Source organism: Lynx canadensis, chromosome E2 (assembly GCF_007474595.2).
Source record: "Lynx canadensis isolate LIC74 chromosome E2, mLynCan4.pri.v2, whole genome shotgun sequence".
NCBI lineage: Eukaryota > Metazoa > Chordata > Mammalia > Carnivora > Felidae > Lynx > Lynx canadensis.
Window position 1 is genome coordinate 56458423 of NC_044317.1, and position 24785 is coordinate 56483207.

At 40.0% G+C, this 24785-nt stretch overlaps 1 protein-coding gene across 1 annotated transcript; it reads left to right on the plus strand.

Moving 5' to 3' along the window:
- The first annotated feature begins 12084 nt into the window (after positions 1-12084).
- LOC115502191 (zinc finger protein 420-like) lies at positions 12085-13725 on the plus strand. Its single transcript, XM_032591301.1, is given in 4 exon segments — positions 12085-12439; positions 12523-13059; positions 13389-13442; positions 13445-13725. Coding segments are annotated over 4 exon segments (1227 nt in total).
- The last annotated feature ends 11060 nt before the right edge of the window (positions 13726-24785 follow it).

Here is a 24785-nt window from a genome sequence, read left to right on the forward strand (position 1 = left end):
GTTGGGTCTTCTGTCAAATTCCTGAGGGGAACCTGAAGGGAAGTCGGTGATATGTGTTACATCTTTAAGAGGAACCTTACACCTGAGGGGGTTTGCTGTGGTCAGACACTCCCAGCATTGTTCCAGTGTTTTGGAAAAAAAGTGTTTTTCCCCACCCAGGGACCTCAGGTCCTGTCTTTCCCTTTCTGCCTTCTGAATTCTATCTTTTCCTATTATAATTCTTTTTTTTTTTTTTAATGTTTACTTATTTTTGAGAGAGACAGAGACAGAATGCGAGTGCGTTGGGGCAGAGAGAGAGGGAGGCACAGAATGTGAGGCAGGCTTCAGGCGCTGAGCTGTCAGCACAGCGGCCGACATGGGGCTGGAACGCACAGACCGTGAGATCATGACCTGAGCTGAGGTCGGACCCTGGACCTACTGAGCTACACAGGTGCCCCTCCTATTATAATTCTAAGTGAGGCCCAGGGTTGAGAAGGAAGGCTTCCCAATAATATATGAGAGTCGAGTGCAGGCTTTTCCTCAAGGGGAGGTAATAGGGTCTCCTGTACAGGAGTTGGGGAGTGTCAGGTCTGCGTAGGAACATTTTTCTATGCTCAAGCAGAATTTGTGGGCTCCTGTGGGAGGGGAGGGCCCCTGAAAGCAGAGAAGGGAAACTCAGTGATTGGTCTCCAAGTGGGAGCTGACAGTTTCTGAATAGCTCCTGACACAAAGGACTAGGAACTTGGGCCTTTTTTGCATTTCAAAGCCCTGCCTGCAGGCGATCAGTTTACAGGAAGTGAAGAGGCAGTGTTGGTGTCTTTACCGACATTTTCTCCTACTTGTGCTGTGTTTTCTCCACAAAGATCTTCTGAGAAAGAAATCTTGAAGAGGAGGTGAAAGAAAAAATGGCCAGTTCTCAGGTAAGTCTTGCGCCCCAGGCCGGAGGACCTGTGATCTTTTTCTCCTGAATTCCGGGCGTGTAGAAATTGCAGGGCACCTGGGTGTCTTCAGCCATTTGAGCATCAGACTCTTGATTTGGGCTCAGGTCATGATCCCAGGGACCTGTGATCCAGCCCTGAGTCGGCGTTCCTTCTGAGTTTCGAGCCTACTTAAGATTTCCTCTCTGTCCCTGTGTCCCTGTCTTCCATTTACATTGATCCTCTCTCTCTAAGAGAAATTAAAAAAAAAACAAAAACGCAATGATTTTTTTTTTTTTTTTTTTTTTTTAGTTCTGATGGTTCTACTTTAAGTTTTCACCTACGTTTTAAGCTTCTCAGAAATGATATTCTAGGGGCGCCTGGGTGGCTCAGTCGGTTAAGCGGCCGACTTCAGCTCAGGGCCTGATCTCGCGGTCCGTGAGTTTGAGCCCCGCGTTGGGCTCTGTGCTGACTGCTCAGAGCCTGGAGCCTGTTTCAGATTCTGTGTCTTCCTCTCTCTCTGACCCTCCCCCGTTCATGCTCTGTCTCTCTCTGTCTCAAAAAAATAAAAAGTTAAAAAAATGATATTCTAGGTTATGTCTTTAGAACACTCCTCCCCTATATCCCAGAGACTTTGCTCCCTTCTCTCCAACCTGGTTTCCAGTAGGACATCAACAGTTGTCACTTTGAATTAAAATCCTGCAAGTAATGAAAATATTCCCTTTGTGACATACCCAGAGAGGAGAGTGTTGAGTCCAGGTTTCCTGTTGCTGATGGGGTCTGGTCCTGGGACAGCACTCAAGGAAAACTGTTCCCATTTAGGTCTGATCTGGATGGTTTCTCTGCTCCAGGTAGAGTACGATTATGAAAATGCAAAATACATCAGATAGATATGAGATTATTCCAGAATAATCTGGAATGTTCCTGGTCATTAGGATGTGCAAAACATACTGTAAAATAGTCTAGATATTACAGGCCATGGAGACTATATGTGACTGAAGGCTGTATAAATCCATTGTATCTTCAAAATTGTTTATATTCTGATTTACTGTTTGGGGTCACAAGAACACACGGTGATCCTGTGTCCTGAGGTGTGCCTTAGGCACTGATAACAATTTGTTTCCTTCCAGCCATTATTACCTTCTTTTACTTGACTTTGTGCTCTGTGACAGATTTCCTCCCTATAACGTTCATATTATTCCTTCTTATCAGTTGTAATGATTTTAGGCAGATTCCCTGAGTGACTTCCAGACACCATCATATTTAATTTTTTTTTAATGTTTATATATTTTTGAGAGAGACAGAGACCGAATGTGAGTGGGGGAGGGGCAGAGAGAGAGGAAGACACAGAACCTGAAGCAGGGTCCAGGCCCCGAGCCATCAGCACAGAGCCCAATGTGGGGCTTGAACTCACAGAGTTGTGAGATCATGACCTGAGCTGAAGTCAGAGGATCAACCGAGTGAGCCCCCAGGTGCCCCAAGACACCATCACATTTAAAATGGAAACTTTCTTTTAGTTTCTCTTTCCCTTTTTTTTTTTTTTTAAGTTTATATATTTTGAGAGACCCAGAGAGAGCAGGAGGATTGGAGTTGCAGAGAAACCTGAATCCCAAGCAGGCTCCACAGGGTCTGTGCAGAGCATGACTCAGGCCTCAAACTCACAAAACCATGAGTCCTTGACCTGAGCTGAAGAGTCAAATGCTTAACTGACTAAGGACCCAGGCACCCCTCCCTTGCAGTTTCTGTAAGGAAAACAAAGGCAAAAGAAATGTAGGTAAAATTAAATTGTCTTACAACTTACAACCCACTGAGAAATACTTAAGACTGGAAGAGGAAGATATTCCTCAAGGAATTTACAACGGCTTTAATGTTAATGCTTTTCTAGAGGGGAAAAGCAAGCTTCCCTTGACAATAGCCAGACTTCCAGGATCCTGTGAGTCCTCTTTAACCTACGAAATCCCTTCAGAATCTTTATTCCAACCCCCCCAACTTAAAGTATATAATGAATGTCTCCTCACAATCACACTGCAGCTCATTCTTCTCACATGTCCCGTCCCTGTGCTTTAATAAGATCAGCCTCGTTCACCAAAAAGGTCTCAAGAATAGTTTCTTGAGCATTTATTAACTCCTGGCCCACCTCACATCAGTTTCTACTGAGCAATGAAGTCCCTCGACTTGTGTAGTAGATGTAATGACTTATGGGAGTAGAGGTTCTAAATGAATCAGACCTTCATCCCGTAGGTTTTTATTTCACTGCATAGTCATGACACAGACATACTCTTCTATTTACTTGTTTGTGTTTTCAGAAAGAAAAGAATGACATAATTAATATGTTTGAGTGTCTTAAAATCCCAAAATACCATAGAGCACAAGTGATGATTGAAATAGAAGCTTTCAATGAGGGGCGCCTGGGTGGCTCAGTCGATGAAGTCTCCACTCTTGATTTCGGTGCAGATCATGATCTCGAGGTTCATGAGATAGAGCCCCATGTTAGGCCACGTGCTGACAGCAGGAGCCCTCTTGGGATTCTCTATGTCTGTCACTCCCCTGCATCTGCACTCTTTCTTTCTCAAAATAAATAGACATTAAATTGAAAAAAGCCTTTTGAGATGCCTGGGTGGCTCACTTGATTAAGTATCTGATTCAACTCACAGTTCATGAGTTTGAGTCCCACAACTCTCTTTCTCTCTCCCCCTCTCTTTTCACCCTCCCTTACTTGTGCCCTCTCTATCTTTCGATAAAGAATAAATAAATTAAAAATCTAAAACAAATAAAATATAAAAAAAGGTTTCCAAGGACTATTATATTACGAGATCATTGAGTACTATGGTCAAGATACTATTTTTGAGGTACTGTATGGTACAAGACGGGATTTACTGAAATAGGACAGGGGCAGGACCCATGGGCAGAAAGAAATGTACTTTGGCTGCATGAAGCTTGTATGTTCATGGGGGAGGGTAAGTACACAGTGGTTCAATCATAAAACTTTCTTAAATTTCTATTGTAAAACTACTTCTGCATGATTTCTCTGATGCTTATCATTCGTTCAATATAACAATTGATGGAACACCACTAGCACTCATGTGACCCTTTAAAAATCCAGCATCCAGAGGCACCTTGCGTGGCTCAGTCACAGCCAGGAGCAGTTTAGAGTCTCCCTCTCTCTGCTTCTCCCCTTTTTTACACCATGTTTGCCCATGCTCTCTCTCACAATATAAATAAACAATGGAAAAAGAAAAATGAATGCAGGAACCAGTCCTGTATTTGATGCTCATCCAAACTATGCAGGCTCTAGGTCAGCCTTCTATGGTGAAGGGGAACATGTTTCTGTTTGTATCCGTCATAGTAGACTCAGAAAGAAAAACTGTTATATTCATATCATTCTATGTGTTTGTGTTGATAGTGTGAGTAAAAGACTAAGCATTATCACCTACGACTAGATTGAGAAGTTTCAGGTCATCGAAGTGGTATTTTTGTTGTTTGGCTTTTTTTTTTTTTTTTTTTTTTTTTTTTTTTTTTTTTTTTAAGTTTTGAGAGAGACAAGGGGGGCAGAGAAAGAGAGGGAGAGACAGAATTCAGCAAGCCACAACTGTCAGCCAGAGCCTGAGGTGAGGCTTGAATCAGAACCCTGAGATCATGACATGACTGAAATCAAGAGTTGGAAACCTAAGGTACTAAGCCATCCAGGTACTGCTCTTGAAAACTTTTCAGTCACCCTGATAATATTCTATCTACCATGTTTAATGTTATAACTACTTTCAAACGTATGGATGTGTGCATGGAATGTATAAATATAGATGAATTTTGTGTCCATATCTTCTTCCATCAGTTTTCTCAGGGTTTTAACACCTGTTATGAACATTGATTTAGGGGTCCTTGTGTATATTGACCTGTGTGTCAATTTTAGATCAACTCTAGGTCAGTTAACCTAGATTAAATCTGATCCATACATGTACTGGGTGCTTAACAAATATTCACCAAAAATAGAAGAAATGTGTTTCTTATCTTAGATTATTATTATTATTTTCCATGAATTTAATGAGAAACTGTTTAATGCTCTCTACTAACCAGGAATGCTTGGAAAGCCTTGTCACCTTTCTTGCTATCTAGTAGAACTTGTAATTGCTGTAAAACCCACTCAATTCCAAGTCCTCCAAGAGTTCTTGAATTTGAGTTCTAATTTCATTATTGGAATATGTATCCCTTGGCCCATAGACTAATGCCTTGTTAGAAATGCAGACACCTACCCCATGCTATAACTCCTGAACAGTACCCTCATTTTAACAAGATCTCAAATGCACTGTTGTGAATTATAATTCACATTAGAAGATGCTAAGTACATTTGTAACTCACCAAACTTCCCATTAGGAAATAGACACCACATGTACTGTATGATGGAAATACAGGATTCCAAAATTTGTATGCCTGTGTTGATGCCTTCGTTTTACAAATTCTCTTGAATAAACACAATATTTATAACGGTTCATACCTCAAAGTTAAAGAATATATTAGAGCATAATACTGTGTTCCAAATTCTCTTACTGCAGAAAGCAAGAAACTCATCTAAGCAGGAACCAGTTCTCCTAATATAACTGAACAAACAGGAATACAGTCCTTGGTGAATCACAAAAAAACTATGCCAAGTGGGGATGTCAGACAAAGGAAAATTGATTTACAGGAAATAAGGAGATCACAGGGAATAATTTCCAAAGCAGAGACACAGAGGAAAGGAGAATAATTTCCTTTTTAAAAAAAAAAATTTGTTGGGGCTCCTGGGTGGCTTGGTCGGTTAAGTGTCTGACTTCGGCTCAGGTCATGATCTCATGGTCCGTGAGTTCGAGCCCCGCGTCGGCTCTGTGCTGACGGCTCAGAGCCTGGAGCCTGTTTCAGATTCTGTGTCTCCCTCTCTCTCTGCCCCTCCCCTGTTCATGCTCTGTCTCTCTCTGTCTCAAAAAAAAATAAATAAACGTTAAAAAAAATGGAAAAAAATTTGTTTAAATTTATTATTTTCAGAGACAGACTGAGTGGAGGAGGGGCAGAGAGAGAGGGAGAGAGAGAGAATTCCAAGCAGGCTCCGTGCTGTCAACGCAGAGTCTGATGCAGGGTTTGAACTCAGAAACTGTGAGATCATGACCTGAGCTGAAACCAATAGTCCGGATGCCTCAGCAACAGAGCCACCCATGCACCCTGGAATGCTTTCCTTTATTTAGGGTTAGGGTGGATATTTATCAAAGGAGACTGGGGATAAGGTTGCACACGAGCCTTAAAAAAACAGTTCTATACATTCACTGTATGCTGCATAGTAAATGAGGTTTATACTCCTCCTTGGGTGAGATTTTAGTATTATAATGAGGTAAAAGGGAGCTCCTGGGTGTCCCAGTCCCTTGAGCTTCCGACTTTTGATTAGGCTCAAGTCATGATCTCATAGTCTTAAGATCAAGCCCCAAGTCAAGCTCCATGCTGAGCATGGAGCCTGGTGGGATTTTCTCTCTGCCCCACCCATACTGGTGCTCTCTCTCTCTCAGGGAATAACTTAAATATATATATAGTGAGATAAGGCAACTGTTCTCACTTCATGCTTACTCTAATGTTCATCTGCATAGATGTGAGTCGGGGGTTAAGGTCAAATTGAGACAATGGAAGCTCTTCCTCAGGGCAGTCATTACCTTGTTGGATACTTTCTGTTTCCACCACAGGACAGTATGCCCATGGGGTGTTTTGCCTGAAGTAAAAGGTAAGGTGGAAAGAAGAGGTTAAGTAAACTGAGGGATAAGGTCAGTGAGCAAATGCAGGTAAGCAGTGGAATGTCAGATCGTGGGTTGCGACTTGTGACATGAACTCCCTCTTGCATCTTAGGGACCATTTGAACTCCTCATGTGTCCACTTGGTAACTGCGTATTTATTGCAGGGACTGCTGACCTTCAGGGATGTGGCTGTAGTATTCTCTCTGGAGGAGTAGGGATGCCTGAATCAGAGTCAGCGAGAACTGTACAGGGATGTGATGTTAGAGACCTATGGATACCTCCTCTTCTTGGGTGAGGATAACACCCTCCAGATTTCCCAAACCACACTCAGGTTTTGTTCCTTCCTTTGAAGACTGTCTCTTGGAATCTTCCTCTTTGCATGACTGGGATTCAAATCCCTACATAAGGGAAATAATTATGAGTTTGTAGATGTAAAGAAATATCTTCATGATGTTTCTTTCAAAGTTAGTTTTCCCTTCCTTAGACTAACATCATCATTTTTTAGATTAATGACAATTCTAAACATTGAGTGACATAAAATGGTATTTCCATCTTCAATACCAATCTCTACTTGTTATGGTAGTGTAATACTGGAAAGTAGAGATCAAGATGTGAACCTTGGGAACCATCCTGGGTGTTCTAAAGGGGCTATTGGGCATTTTCCAGAATTGCACAATGTCCTCTCTACTGAGTCCAATACTGGATTGAAAGGTAGAATCTCCAGCAATACTCCTATTCCTTTTTCTAGCATCCAGGTCTTGTGACAAAGCCGGACCTGGTCCTCTTTTTAGAACTTAAAAGGAGTTCTGGGAACGGAAGAGAAAGGAGACAGTAGCTACACACCCAGGTAGGTGGAATGAATGGAGCAGATGACAAAGGTGAGGTCCAAATGTGAGGATGAAGACTGACCTTAAAACGTGGATTGAGGAGCCCTCCTTGAATTGAAATTAGTTTTAAAAGGCCGATTTCATGTCTCTTCCTCTCACAGTGGACTTTTGCTTTCCAACACATCATGCTCTTACATTCTCTAAGGATTGTCCTTCAGTTCCACTGTAGGTCTTTCACGTCCACAGTGAGGGCCTCCGTAATCTGATTGATTGGTTGTCCAATGCTTTGGGGGGGGGGGGGAATCTCTGTATTTCTGAGGAAGTCTATGTTAATACATTTCTGAGTATTTGCCTTGTGTGAGAAGTGTGTCGGGGTACTGATGGACATATTGGGGGTTGGTGCAGAAATCCCGGAAACAATGGGGACAGATATCACATGTTATCTGTTTTCTGATATTATGGATGCTTTAATCTTAATTGTACTAAATTGACACCACTCATTTCATCAGATAATAAAGCACCTCCCTAAATGAGAAAATCTAACCCTTTATTTTACTTCAAAAGTTCAGTTTTGAGGGCGCGTGGTTGGATCAATGGTTAAGCATCTGACTTCAGCTGAAGTCATGATCTCACAGACAGTGAGTTTGGAGCCAGCATAGGCCTCTGTGATGACAGCACAGAGCAAGCTTGGAATTCGGTCTCCCTCTCTCTCTCTGCTCTTCCCCTACTTGGTCTTTATCTCTCTCTCAAAAACAAAACAAAACAAAACCTTAAAAAAAGTTCAGTTGTTTGGTATTAACTAAAATAAGAGATTTCTATTCTACGTGTTCCATTCCTTAATGGTGAAATCATTTCAAGCACCTATTATTTTCCTAGAATTCCTACATGAATTAATGCCATAGGGGAGATAGGACATTTAGAATTTAAAACTCACAACCTATAATAAATCTCAATTGTTACATTATTTCTTAATAATTGAATCATTTCATAATTTTGTCTTGTATAATATGAAGTTCCTGTGACTTTGTCATATATGTTTTCACTTTCTGAGTAGGTATATTTGAGATTACTTTATGATTTATGGATCAAAAAAATTTTTTACTTTTTTTAATGTTTATTAAAAAAATTTTTTTAACGTTTATTTATTTTTGAGACAGAGAGACAGAGCATGAATGGGGAGGGTCAGAGAGAGAGAGGGAGACACAGAATCTGAAACAGGCTCCAGGCTCTGAGCGGTCAGCACAGAGCCCTACGTGGGGCTCGAACTCTCGGACTGGCAAGATCATGACCTGAGCTGAAGTTGGCCGCTTAACTGACTGAGCCACCCAGGCGTCCCTTATTGTTTATTTTTGAAAGAGAGAGTGAGTAGGGGAGGCAGAGAGAGCGGGAGAACACAGAATCTGAAGCAGGCTCCAGGCTCTGAGCTGTCAACACAGAGCCTGACATGGGGCTTGAACCCACAAATTGTGAGATCATGACCTAAGCCGCAGTCTTATGCTTAACTGACTGAGCCACCTAGGTACTCCTAGATTAAAAGTTCTGATATGACATGGATGTATGCTCCATAAGATATGAGGTAGATGATTAGTGAATTTCTTATATTTAGAAAAAAAGTTTTGATTATAAATGTAATTTTGCTTCAGGAAACATGAATCAGTCTTTTCTACTTTCCTCAGAATGTATCTGAATTCAATATAAAAAGGTTGTTTTTTGTTTGTTTTAAATAAAGTGCTTGTTGGCCTATTTACAATGCTGATGGTGTTTGCTTATTTAGAAATGAAAGTTTTTGGGACACCTGTGTGGCTCAGAGGGTTGAGCATCTGACTCTTGATTTCAGTTCAGTTCATGACCACTTCGTAGTTTGTGAGTTCTAGCCCTGTATCCAGCTCTGCCCTGACAGCGTGGAGCCTGCTTGGGATTTTCTCCCTCTCTCTCTGTCCCTCCTACTCCCTCTCTCTCTCTCTCTCTCTCAATATACTTAATAAAACTTAAAAGAAGGGAAAGGTTTTTGTATGCTTGATTCTATGGATGGATTATACCCTTAATTCTGTGTAAATGGAGATATCTATTAACATAATACACTTTTTTCATGCCTTTTAACTGCTTCATTCATAAGAATTTTCATTAGAGCTTTTTGATTTTAGTGAATATACATTACACTTTTACTGTCCATGAAGACATGCCAATAATTCAAAATGTTCCTTTTCTTTTATGAGTACACAGTCACAGTTTAATATTATAGCTACATAGGTGCATCAGGGTGGCTCAGTTGGTTACGTGTCTGGCCCTTGATTTTGGCTTACATCATGGTCTCACAGTTTGTGAGTTCAAGCCCTGTGTCAAGCTCTCTGCCAGCAGCACATATAATGGTTTGTTATACCTTTAAGATATTTTAAGTAATCCCTAAGGAAACCACAATGAAAATATGTACACAATAAATATGTACACCAATAAATAGATAATGAAATTAATTCTATTATTATGACAACTCACGTAGACATGAAACAACATTCACTGACCACTAACCCAGGAAAGAAATACACAGGATGATTCACAAGGTAAGCATGTGTAATATTTCTACATGCAAATACTTAGATAATTTTTGTGGCAGAGGGCATAAAGCTGATTCATATTTGAGTTACACTGATATTTTCTGAAAATGTAATGAGTTGAAAATTGTCACCCCATAACAAAATACACAGGTAAAAAACCAAACCACACCTAAAGCTGAGGTTGAAAAATAAAGCTGTGGAAAGTCCCATACAAAGGAAGCACATTATTATGGAATTGCAAAACCAGAATAAGACAAAATATAGGCCAAAAACTTCTACATAAAAAAAGGTGAATTATTTAAAGGAATCTATAATTTTATTTTTATTTGAAGAGAGAGCACAAGGAGGGGAGGAACGAGAAACAGAGAGAGAGAGAGAGGAGAGAGAGAGAGAGAACATGGGAGGGGCAGAAAGAGAGGGAGACACTGAATCTGAAGCAGGCTCCAGGCTGTGAGCTCTCAGCACAGAGCCCGACAGGAGACTCCCACTCATGGACCATGAAACCATGGCCTGAGCTGAAGTTGGATACTGGACCTACTGAGCCACCTAGATGCCCCTCTAGCTATAATACTAAACTCTGATTGTGTACCCATGAAAAAAGCAAACATTTGGAATTATTGGCATGTCTTCATGGACAGTAAAATTGTAAAGTATATTAATTAATATCAACCATTGGAAAGTTCTAATGAAAACCCTTATGAATTAAGCACTTCAAAGACATTATTACACAGATTTAAGGGTGTAATCATTTCTTTAGAATCAAGCAAGCAGAAAACTTTCATTTCTTAAGTTTGTTTTTTCATGTATTTTGAGAAACAGAGAGAGAGGGAGAGTGGAGGAAGGGAAAAGATAGACAAGAGAATTCCAAGCAGGCTCCACACTGTCAGTGCAGAGCGGGATGTGGGGCTGGAACTCATAAACGGTGAGACGATGACCTCAGCTGAAACCAAGAGTCAGATGTGCAACACTCTGAGCCACCCAGGCATGCCAAAACTTTTCATTTCTAAATAAACAAACACCATCAATGTGTAAAATATGCCAACAGTAAGTTTATAAAAACATATTTGGGATTAAATTCAAATACAATCTGAGTATGGTAGAAAGACTAATGATTCATTTTTCTTGAAGTGAAAGTTCTCTGATTTCAGTTTTGTGTATAAGAAATATTAATTGTATTTATCTGACAGCAGAAAGTGAGATGATTTTACTTTTATCCATTACCTATCAGCGGTATCTTCAAATGATACCTAGAGCCCCCTTCCAAACATGTACAGAGAAACTTCTTTCCAAAGAGTGTTAGTGGATAGATGTAAACATTGTGCCCGTGAGAATGGCCGCTTAGTGATAGACTGGAACAGTGTTGGGGAGAGACAAAGGCAACAAGATCTCATGGAGCCAATATGCAAACATAGACAACTGCCCATTATACGAGTCTCACTGCCCGAAACGGTGAAGGATATAAAACATTTTGGAAAACCACCCTTTCTAAGATGGCTACTTCTGTAAGGCAGTTTGCTTCTATAGTCAAAGGCTCAAATCAAGTGGTCAAACAGACATATTTGCAGAACAAAAATTTGGAGAATCTGGAAAGTGACCTAGTCCATGCTGAAAATACTTCTTTGCACCATTTTGACAATAGGATTGCATTACCTTTCAGTCAAATATTTCTGAAAGTCAGAGATTGAAAAAGGAAGAAAAAAAATGGTAAGTGTTATCCATTTGAGGGGTCCTTCCCTGAGCAGTCGACCTTACAACAAAACCACAGCATTTTCAATGAAAACAATTGCTCATTGCAGTGAATCTGAGAAAATATTGAACCAGGATTCAAATGTTAATAAATATCTATGGACTCCTTTGCCAGGGAACCATTGTGACTGTACTAAATGTAGGGGAAGTCTTTTATCAAAGCTCAAACCTTATTAGACAGAAGAGAATACATTTGGGAGAGAATCCTTCTGAATATACTGAGTGTGGGAAAATTCTTAACCAGTCCTCCAATGTGGTGATCATCTGAGGAGTCAGTCATGTGGGAAAAAACCCGTACACATGCAATGAACCTGGGAACATGTTTAGTCAGTCATCAAGACTTAATATCAATAAGACAATCCATGCTGGACAGAAAGGTTACGTTTGTAAGGAATGTGGCAAAGCCTTCAACTGGCACTCAGCACTAATTCAAAATCACCTAGTGCATACTGGAGAGAGACCTTACAAATGTGAAGAATGTGGTAAAACTTTTAAGTATGGGTCATCGCTAAATGGACACAGGAAAATCCATACTGGAGTGAAACATTACAAACTTAAAAAAGGTGGGATGGCCTTTACCCAAGACTCACCTCTTACTAAACACCACAGAATTCATGCTGGAGACAAATCTTTGGAATGTCAACAATGTGGCAAATCCTTTAACTGGCCCTCAAGCCTTATTCAACATCACAGAATTCATACTAGAGGGAGACCTTACCAATGTAAAGAATGTGGCAAGACCTTTTTTGGCCCTCAGGCTTTAATCGACATTCCAGAATCCATACTGGAGAGAAACCTTACCAATGTAAAGAGTGTGGCAAGGCCTTTAAATGGCACTCATACCTTAAGGAACATCACAGAATCCATACCAGAGAGAAACCTTACCAATGTAAAGAATGTGGCAAAGCCTTTAAGTGGCACTCATACCTTAATCAACATCACAGAATTCATACTGGAGAAAAACCTTACCAATGTAAAGAGTGTGGCAAGGCCTTTACCTGCACCTCAGATCTTACTGGACATCACAGAATCCATACTGGAGAGAAACCTTACAAATGTCAAGAATGTGGCAAGGCCTTTAGCCAGCAATCATCCCTTATTCAACATCACAGAATGCATACTGGAGAGAAGCCTTACAAATGTCAAGAATGTGGCAAGGCCTTTATCCATCACTCAAAGCTTACTGAACATCACAGAATCCATACTGGAGAGAAACCTTACCAATGTAAAGAATGTGGCAAGGCCTTTAACCAGCCCTCAGTCCTTAGTAGACATCACAGAATCCATACTGGAGGCAACCTTACCAATGTAAAGAATATGGCAAGGCCTTTATTTTATTTTATTTTTTAATTTTTTTTTCAACGTTTATTTATTTTTGGGACAGAGAGAGACAGAGCATGAACGGGGGAGGGGCAGAGAGAGAGGGAGACACAGAATCGGAAACAGGTTCCAGGCTCCGAGCCATCAGCCCAGAGCCTGACGCGGGGCTTGAACTCACGGACCGCGAGATCGTAATCTGGCTGAAGTTGGACGCTTAACCGACTGCGCCACCCAGGCGCCCCTATGGCAAGGCCTTTAAACAGCTCTCACGCCTTAACCAACATCACAGAATTCATACTGGAGAGAAACCTTACCAATGTAAAGAATGTGGCCAGGCCTTTAAATGGCACTCAGACCTACTCAACATCACAGCATCCATACTGGAGAGAAACTTCACCAATGTAAAGAATGTGGCAAGGCCTCTAAATGGTCCTCATACCTTACTCAACATATCAGAATTCATACTGGAGAGAAACCTTACCAATGTAAAGAATGTGGCAAGGCCTTTAAGAACTATCCACAGCTTACTCAACATCACAGAATCCATACTGAAGAGAAATCTCACCAATGTAAAGAATGTAGCAAGGTCTTTAGCCAACAGTCACACCTTATTAAACATCACAGAATTCATACTGATTGAAACTTTACAAATGTAAAGAATGTGACCAGGTCTTTACCTGACCCTTACAACTTACTCAACATCACAGAATTCATACTTGACAGAAATATTAACAATGTAAAGAATGTAATAAGGTCTTTAATCACTCTTCAAACTTTAGTCATTATCACAGAATTCATACTGGAGTACATCTTCCAAATTTAAGGAATTTGAAAAATGTTTTGTGGACTGCTCACCCCTTACTTTACATTGGAAAATTTACACTGGAATATAACCGTTGAATACTAAAGCATGTGGCCAGGTGTTTAAGCAATGCTAAACCCTGACTCCTGACCAGAGAAGGTATACTGGGGAGGATTTTGCAAATATAAGAATTTGGTAAGCTTACAAATAAGAGGTGAAGCTTTATTCTGTATCACAGAATTCATACTGGAGAAAAACTTTAAATGTGAAGAATGTGGTAAAACTTTTGTGACTACTGAACCCTTCTCAATATCTCAGACTTTATACTGAGGAGAAACATTACAGAGAAAAGAATGTGTCCAACCAAAGCTGGAACTCACAACTTGCTCAAGATCATAGCTATCTTTCAGGAGAGAAACTAACATGTAGAGAAAGTTGCCATGCTTTTAAGTGGAATTGAATCCTTAATCAATATCCCAAAGAACACATGAGATTAAATCCTACAGACCTAATGAATGAGGAAAGGCCTTCATAGTAAAGAACACTTTAGCCAACACCAGACAGTGCATAAAAGAAGGTAACTTGAAAGTTATAAATATTTAGAGAAATATTTAATTGAGCATCCAATGTCAATAAGTGTCACAGAATTCACAGGAGAAACTACTACATCAGTCTCTCTATTTAGACATACATCACAATACTGATGATAAGGAATAATACAAAGTTAAACATAATGTATAGGCTCTTATGCCTCAAAAGATTAAATGGATCAATTAATTATTTTTTTCAATATATGAAATTTATTGTCAAATTGGTTTCCATACAACACCCAGTGTTCAACCTAAAAGATGCCCTCTTCAATACCCATCACCCACCCTCCCCTCCCTCCCACCCCCCATCAACCCTCAGTTTGTTCTCAGTTTTTAAGAGTTTCTTATGCTTTGGCTCTCTCCCACTCTAATCTCTCTCTTTTTTTTTTCTTCCCCTGCCCCATGGGTTTCTGTTAAGTTTCTCAGGATCCACATAAGAGTGAAAACATATGGTATCTGTCTTTCTCTGTGTGGCTTATTTCACTTAGCATCACACTCTCCAGTTCCATCCATGTTGCTACAAAGGGCCATATTTTATTCTTTCTCATTGCCAGGTAGTACTCCATTGTGTATATAAACCACAATTTCTTTATCCATTCATCAGTTGATGGACATTTAGGCTCTTTCCAGAATTTGGCTATTGTTGAGAGTACCGCTATAAACATTGGGGTACAAGTGCCCCTATGCATCAGTACTCCTGTATCCCTTGGGTAAATTCCTAGCAGTGCTATTACTGGGTCATAGGGTAGGTCTATTTTTAATTTTTTGAGGAACCTCCACACTGTTTTCCAGAGTGGCTGTACCAATTTGCATTCCCACCAACAGTGCAAGAGGGTTCCCATTTCTCCACATCCTCGCCAGCATCTATAGTCTCCTGATTTGTTCATTTTGGCCATTCTGACTGGCATGAGGTGATATCTGAGTGTGGTTTGATTTGTATTTCCCTGATGAGGAGCAACGTTGAGCATCTTTCATGTGCCTGTTGGCCATCTGGATGTCTTCTTTAGAGAAGTGTCTATTCATGTTTTCTGCCCATTTCTTCATTGGGTTATTTGTTTTTTGGGTGTGGAGTTTGGTGAGCTCTTTATAGATTTTGGATACTAGCCCTTTGTCCGATATGTCATTTACAAATATCTTTTCCCATTCCATTGGTTGCCTTTTACTTTTGTTGATTGTTTCCTTTGCAGTGCAGAAGCTTTTTATCTTCATGAGGTCCCAATAATTCATTTTTGCTTTTAATTCCCTTGCCCTTGGGGATGTGTCAAGTAAGAAATTGCTACAGCTGAGGTCAGAGAGGTCTTTTCCTGCTTTCTCCTCTAGGGTTTTGATGGTTTCCTGTCTCACATTCAGGTCCTTTATCCATTTTGAGTTTATTTTTGTGAATGGTGTGAGAAAGTGGTCTAGTTTCAACCTTCTGCATGTTGCTGTCCATTTCTCCCAGCACCATTTGTTAAAGAGACTGTCTTTTTTCCATTGGATATTCTTTCCTGCTTTGTCAAAGATTAGTTGGCCCTACTTTTGTGGGTCTAGTTCTGGGGTTTCTATTCTATTCCATTGATCTTTGTGTCTGTTTTTGTGCCAATACCATGCTGTCTTGATGAATACAGCTTTGTAGTAGAGGCTTAAGTCTGGGATTGTGATGCCTCCTGCTTTGGTCTTCTTCAAAATTACTTTGGCTATTCGGGGCCTTTTGTGGTTCCATATGAATTTTAGGATTGCTTGTTCTAGCTTTGAGAAGAATGTTGGTGCAATTTTGGTTGGGATTGCATTGAATGTGTAGATAGCTTTGGGTAGTATTGACATTTTGACAATATTTATTCTTCCAACTCATGAGCACAGAATGTTTTTCCATTTCTTTATATCTTCTTTAATTTCCTTCATAAGCCTTCTATAGTTTTCAGCATACAGATCTTTTACATCTTTGGTTAGATTTATTCCGAGGGATTTTATGCTTCTTGGTGCAATTGTGAATGGGATCAGTTTCTTTATTTGTCTTTCTGTTGTTTCATTATTGGTGTATAAGAATGCAACTGATTTCTGTACAATGATTTTGGATCCTGCGACTTTGTTGAATTCATGTATCAGTTCTAGGAGGCTTCTGGTGGAGTCTATCGGATTTTCTATGTATAATATGTCATCTGCAAAAAGTGAAAGCTTAACTTCATCTTTGCCAATTTTGATGCCTTTGATTTCCTTTGTTGTCTGATTGCTGATGCTAGAACTTCCAACACTATGTTAAACAACAGCAGTGAGAGTGGATATTCCGGTCGTGTTCCTGATCTTAGGGAAAAAGCTCTCAGTTTTTCCCCATTGAGGATGATGTTAGCTGTGGGCTTTTCATAAATGGCTTTTATGATGTTTAAGTATGTTCCTTCTATCCCGACTTTCTCAAGGGTTTTTATTAAGAAAGTTGCTGAATTTTGTCAAATGCTTTTTCTGCGATTGACAAAATCATTTGGTTCTTATCTTTTCTTTATTAATGTGATGTATCACGTTGATTGATTTGCAAATGCTGAACCAGCCCTGCTGCCCAGGAATGAATCCCACTTGATCATGGTGAATAATTCTTTTTATATGCTGTTGAATTCGATTTGCTAGTATCTTATTGAGAGTTTTGCACCCGTTTTCATCAGGGATATTGGCCTATAGTTGTCTTTTTTACTGGGTCTCTGGTTTAGGAATCAAAGTAATACTGGCTTCATAGAATGAGTATGGAAGTTTTGCTTCCCTTTCTAATTTTGGAATAGCTTGAGAAGGATAGGTACTATCTCTGCTTTAAACGTCTGGTAGAACTCCCCTGGGAAGCCATCTGGTCCTGGACTCTTATTTGTTGGGAGATTTTTGATGACTGATTCAATTTCTTCGCTGGTTATGGGTCTGTTTAAGCTTTCTGTTTCCTCCTGATTGAGTTCTGGAAGTGTGTGGGTGTTTAGGAATTTGTCCATTTCTTCCAGGTTGTCCAGTTTGTTGCATATAATTTTTCATAGTATTCCCTGATAATTGCTTGTATTTCTGAGGGATTAGTTGTAATAATTCCATTTTCTTTGGTGATTTTATCCATTTGGGTCCTTTCTCTTTTCTTTTTGAGAAGCCTGGTTAGAGATTTATCAATTTTATTCATTTTTTCAAAACACCAACTCTTGGTATCATTGATCTGCTCTACTGTTTTTTTAGATTCTATATTGTTTATATCTGCTCTGGTCTTATTATTTCTCTTCTGCTGGGTTTGGGGTGTCTTTGCTGTTCTGCTTCTAGTTCCTTTAGGTGTGCTGTTAGATTTTGTATTTGGGATTTTTCTTGTTGCTTGAGATAGGCCTGGATTGCAATGTATTTCCTCTCAGGACTGCCTTCACTGCATCCCAAAGCGTTTGGATTGTTGTATTTTCATTTTCGTTTGTTTCCATATATTTTTAAATTCTTCTCTAATTGCCTGGTTGGCCCATTCATTCTTTAGTAGGGTGTTCTTTAGCCTCCATGCTTTTGGAGGTTTTCCAGACTTTTTCCTGTGGTTGATTTCAAGCTTCATAGCATTGTGGTCTGAAAGTATGCATGGTATGATCTCAATTCTTGTAAACTTATGAAGGGCTGTTTTGTGACCATTATGTGATCTATCTTGGAGAATGTTCCATGTGCACTCGAGAAGAAAGTATATTCTGTTGCTTTGGGATGCAGAGTTCTAAATATATCTGTCAAGTCCATCTGATCCAATGTATCATTCAGGGCCCTTGTTTCTTAATTGATCCTGTGTCTAAATGATCTATCCATTAATGTAAGTGGAGTATTAAAGTCCCCTGAAATTACTACATTCTTATCAATAAGGTTGCTTATGTTTGTGAGTAATTGTTTTATATATTTGGGGGCTCCCATATTTGGCACATAGACATTTATAACTGTTAGCTCTTCCTGATGGATAGACCCTATAATTATTATATAATGCCCTTCTTCATCTCTTGTTACAGCCTTTAATTTAAAGTCTAGTTTGTCTGATATAAGTATGGCTACTCCAGCTTTCTTTTGACTTCCAGTGGTATTATAAATAGTTCTCCATCCCCTCACTTTCAATCTGAAGGTGTCCTCAGGTCTAAAATGAGTCTCTTGTAGACAGGAAATAGATGGGTCTTTTTTTTTTTTATCCATTCTGATACCGTATGTCTTTTGGTTGGTACATTTAGTCCATTTACGTTCAGTGTTATTATAGAAAGATATGGGTTTAGAGTCATTGTGACGTCCGTAGGTTTCATGCTTGTAGCAATGTCTCTGGTACTTTGTCTCACAGGATTCCCCTTAGGATCTCTTGTAGGGCTGGTTTAGTGGTGATGAATTCATTCAATTTTTGTTTATTTGGGAAGACCTTTATCTCTCCTTCTATTCTAAATGACAGACTTGCTGGATAAAGGATTGCCGGCTGCATATTTTTTCTGTTCATCACATTGAAGATTTCCTGCCATTCCTTTCTGGCCTGCCAAGTTTCAGTAGAGAGATCAGTCACGAGTCTTCTTGGTTTCCCTTTATATGTTAGAGCACGTTTACCCCTTGCTGCTTTCAGAATTTTCTCTTTATCCTTGTATTTTGCCAGTTTCACTATGATATGTTGTGCAGAAGATTGATTCAAGTTATGTCTGAAGGGAGTTCTTTGTGCCTCTTGGATTTCAATGCCTTTTTCCTTCCCCAGATCAGGGAAGTTCTCAGCTATTATTTCTTCAAGTATGCCCTCAGCACCTTCCCTCTCTCTTCCTCCTCTGGAATACGAGTTATGCATAGATTATTTCTCTTTAGTGCATCACTTAGTTCTCTAATTTTCCCCTCATAGTCCTGGATTTTTTTATCTCTCTTTTTCTCAACTTCTTCTTTTTCCATAATTTTATCTTCTACTTCACCTATTCTCTCCTCTGCCTCTCCAGTCCGAGCTGTGGTCATCTCCATTTTATTTTGCAGCTCATTAATAGCATTTTTTAGCTCCTTCTCGCTGTTCCTTAGTCCCTTGATCTCTGTAGCAATAGATTTTCTGCTGTCCTCTATACTGTTTTCAAGCCCAGCGATTAATTTTATGACTATTATTCTAAATTCACTTTCTGTTATATTGTTGAAATCCTTTTTGATCAGTTCATTAGTTGTCGCTATTTCCTGGAGATTCTTTTGAAGGGAATTCTTCGTTTTATCATTTTGGATAGTCCCTGGAGTGGTGCAGAACTGCAGGGCACTTCCCCTGTGCTGTCTTGAATAACTTGTGTTGGTGCATGGGGCCGCAGTCAGACCTGATGTCTGCCCCCAGCCCACCGCTGGGGCCACAGTCAGACTAGTGTGTACCTTCTCTTCCCCTCTCCTAAAGTGGGATTCACTGTGGGGTGGGGTGGCCCATCTTGGCTACTTGCACACTGTCAGGCTTGTGGTGCTGGGGATCTGGTGTATTAGCTGGGGTGGATCCGCAAGGTGTACAGGGGCAGGAGGGGTAGGCTCAGCTCGCTTTTCCTTAGGTGACCCACTTTGGGAGGGGCCCTATGGCACCGGGAGGGAGTCAGACCTGTTGCTGGAGGGATAGATCCACAGAAGCACAGCGTTGGGTGTTTGCTCGGTGCAAGAAAGTTCCCTGACAGGAACTGGTTCCCTTTGGGATTTTGGCTGGGGGATGGGAGAGGGAGATGGCGCTGGCGAGCACCTTTCTTCCCCGCCAAGCTGAGCTCTGTCTGTCATCTGGGGCTCAACAACTCTCCCTCCTGTTGTCCTCCAGCCCTCCTGCTCTCTGAGCAGAGCTGTTAACTTATAACCTTCCAGATGTTAAGTCCCGCTTGCTGTCAATACACACTCCGTCTGGCCCCTCCGCTTTTGCCAGCCAGACTTGGGGGCTCTGCTTTGCCAGTGGGCTGCCTCTCTGGCCTGGCTCCCTCCTGCCAGTCCGTGTAGCACACACCGCCTCTCCGCCCTTCCTACCCTCTTCTGTGGGCCTCTCATCTACGCTTGGCTCCATAGAATCTGTTCTGCTAGTCTTCTGGCGGTTTTCTGGGTTATTTGGGCAGGTGTGGGTGGAATCTAAGTGATCAGCAGGACGTGGTGAGCCCAGCGTCCTCCTACGCTGCCATCTTCCTCCAGCTAACTCTAAATGGATCAATTTTTGCATGGCATCATTAATATCAGTGTGTGCTTTGTTTTTTTCCCACCTCAACCCTATCTGACCCTTGTGACTAGCAAATACTAATATATTTCTACTCTCAAATTACTTCCAAAATTCATTTATTGTGAGTGGTTTCAGAAAATTATGTGGCTGATGTTGATGCATCAAAGATACAACATGCCCTTCTTCATTTGGTGTGACTGATGTGTCCTTTCCCATGGAAGATGAAGGACAACACAATACACAATATATAAAGAAAATCTCCATGGAGATGCTGTTTTTGGTGAAGACATTGATATCATTTCTCATGACACAGGTGTTGAGAACATCATTCTTTTCCCCATATTAAAACTAAAAGTCTTTAAAGAAATTTATTTTATTGTTTATTTTATTTTTTTTGAACGAGAGAGAGAGAGCAAGCAAGGAAGGGGCAGAGAGATAGGGAGACACAGAATCGGAAGTAGGTTCCAGGCTCTGAGCTCTCAGGACAGAGCCTGACACGGGGCTCGAACTCGCCACGGGATTATGACCTGAGCTGTAATCAGTCGCCCAACTGACCGAGGCACCCAGGCGCCCCAAACTAAAAATCTTCTTGAATATTATGGAGAAAATAATTTCCCAACTGGTCTTTAAGGAAACAAGAGGTGGCAGTGCAGTGAAGCACTGGTATATCTTCATCACAGCAATAGTTAGAGAATGTCAGTTGGTGTGGTTGAAATGATGAAATCTTCTGAGATATTAGAGTATAACCAACTCTACCACAATGCATACAGTTACACATACACATGTTTAAAGAATGACCTCAGGCTGGGAAATTATGGAAGTGTCTATTCCCAGTCATTTTATCAACAAATACTTTCTGAAGGCTTGTATTCTAGACTTTGAACAATGGTTATAGAGTGGATTTGAAATGCATAACTTAGTCTATGTGTGAACTTAATACATTTTCATTACTAAAACATAATTGTCTTTAATGATGTGTACCAAGTGTTATCCCAATACCAATGTTAACCTATCTTATATTATTTAATGTTGTAGGAAAGGGATAGAAAGTAAGAAAATGTAAAGATCTCTTTCCAGTGTAAGGTGGGAACTCGAAGTGGCTCCCTTTGAAACTCCGAAGTCACAGGCAGCTCTTGGTGGCATCATCTGATGAATAAATGTCATGGAAATAAGTAATTGGCAAATGTGGTGAGTTTCTGAGGATTCAGGAAATGCTATTTAATCTTTATGACTTAATTGAATTTCCATGTGTTACTGAGAAGCATGATAATGATTACCGTGACTCCCCACCCCTTGATCAGTGACAGTTATGGAGGCAGGCATATTGGATGATGTAATCATTGTGGGCATAACTTTAAAATGTCACATGTTACAGTAGATATTGGAGATGATCCTCAAAGGGCCTAGACGCACGAGAATACATTCAGAGATAGGGACCTGATGAGATTTATTAGAAAGTCATAATATTTGAACTGTTTTAGTTCTTGGAAGCAGGAGTTGTAGAAAATCTAAAGTCTCATAGCAAGCAGGGAGTTTTAAGGGGGGAGTCACAGAACTACTCAGCATTGATAGGTAGGGGAAACAGTGCTACAGTCCTGAATGATTCTCGATATGATCCTAAGACTTGCTGGCATCAGAAAAGGCCACTGTCTACCACAGTCAAGCTTGATCTTCTAGTAACATCAGGTTCCTTTTTCCCCAGCATCAGTGGTCTGTTGAAATCTCAAGGAAGCCACTATTAGTCAAGCCATAAGCTAGAGAACAGAGATCAGTGAGTTAGATGTATGTACCCATTACAGTATTTGGAACAGTTCTAGTGTGAGAAAGCCTGTATTTGGAACGTAACAGATACATCATTAAGGCAGTGTTTGCTGAGCTTTTACTCTGTGCACACACACAGGTCACATGGTGTTGTGGTGGGTACCTCAGGAACATGTATGTGAGTTAATCATCATACTTTAGGACTTGAAAATAGGTGTCCCATATTTCCCCCAGAATATAGATGCTGTGTCCTGCCTTTCTGTTTACTTCTCTTTCAAAACATGGATTGCATAAAAGAGCTAAATATGGTTTGGAAGAATATACAAAAGCATGAATTGGAACCTCATGGGAAGTTCTCACTGTTGACTAAGAATCAAGTAGCATGAGGTAAACAGGAGAAAATCAAACTTAATAGTATATGTATGGAGACTCCATAAACACAAGAAAATTGCAAAGAAAGGAAAAGGAAGGTATATATGTCTTTGAAGAGGAGACAAGGAGGAGAAGACAGTGGAGGAGGAGAAAAAGGAAGAGGAGGAGGGAAGAATCAGAAGTCTGGGGCCTCCAAGGGAAAGAATGTAATTCACAGGAAGATGAAAAAGTAAATATTTGGTAAGCAATTATTTTCTGGGCCACTCTGAGACAATAGGACAGAAACCTTTGTTCACATAGTCCTTAGTGGGTTCCTCCCTGTCGACCATACCTAGCTTCTATCCTAATGTGGTCATGTATGGTGATTGCTCTCATCCTGGGCAGCTTTTCTATGTATATTATTTTTAGAGAGTGGGGAAAAGTAAACAGTTTTCATGAAATCGCTTAATTTTTATTGCTTATTAACTCTAATCTTCCTGCCAAAGTGGTCCATCATAGAGAAGCCTGGGTTAGCTCATAGAAACTGGAGGATATTTTGTTGAATTAAATAAGAATTGCACAGAAAAAAAAATACTGTATGGAATCACATGGAGTCTGAACTAAGTCAAAATCAGGGACCTGGGTGTCTCAACTGGCTAATTGCCAACTTTGGTTCAGGTCATGACCTTGTGGTTCATGAGTTCCAGCCCCGTTGGGCTCCCGGGCTTACATTGTGGACCTTGCTTGGTATTTTTCCTCTCTCCTCTCTCTCTGCTATTCCCTACTCATGCTTTCTCTAGTTAACTTTCCTTCAACTTGAAGCACAACTGATACATTCTTGAGACTTGCAGAGAATGACATTCCTCTAGGAATTCCCAAGTGCCTTAATTTAATGCTTTTTTAGAGGTAAAGAGACCCTTTGCCTTGACAATAGCCAGACTTGCAAGATCCTATTCATTTTCTTTAATGTATGAAAATTTCTTTAGAAACTTTGTCTTTACTCCCTAGATTAAAAGTATATAATCAATGTCCTCTCAAAATGACTGTGTAGGTCTTCCTGCCCAGAAGACTACATGCTTTATTAAAAACTGCTTTTTGCACCCAAACATCTCAAGAATACTCCTTGGCCCCTACAAGCCCATATCACATCTGTTTCCACCGGTTAAGGAAGGGCTCACCTTTCTGTTGTTAGGATATTGACTGGTGGGAGTGGAGATTCTATATCATCCTTCCACCCAGCATGTTTTAAATTTATTTCACATCAGGATTTCTATAGATCATGTCTTCTGTGAACAGGGATCATTTTGTTTTATCTTTTCCACTTACGATGCCTTTAATCTATTTTTTTCTTGCCCAGTTGTTCTGAACAGACTATTCATTGCTGTATTGAATTGAAATGGTGATGTGACTTCATTACCTTTTTTCTGTTCATAAGGGAGAAGCTTTTAGTCTTTATTATGGAATATGTGAGATTTATTTTATTATGGAATATGTGAGATTTCAGCTTTCCGTACATAAATGGCCTTTATCAGGTCGTGGTTGTTTCCTTCCATTCCTGCTTTATTGAGTATTTCTAACCATAAAATTATGTCCAACAAGCTTATGTCCTGTTTTGCATCACTTAATATCATGTCATTTTGATCTTCATTGTTTAATGTGCAGTTTTAAACAGATGGTTATCCATGTGCTGAAACACCCTTGAATTTCAGGAAGAATTCCCACTTGCTTATGGTTTAAAATACTATTTTTTTAATTATTTTCTTCATCTCTACTTACAATGTCTTCCTATGTTTGATAACTTATTAATGTTGGTGTCACGGAGAGTGTGTTCTTAATCTCCCTTCTCTTACTCCTTGGAAATGTTTGAGGAGATTTGAACAATTTTCTCATTCAATGTTTGTACGGATTATCCAGTTCATTCATCTGGATAAATACTTTTCCTTTTTGGGAAGTTTTTTGTTTTTGTTTTTGATTTTAATTAATTTTTTATCATCTACCTAGTATATGTAGATCAGTGGAGATTTTTAAAATATTTCTTCACAAGGGGGTCCAGATAGGTTCTATATTTCTGAAATTTATTCTCA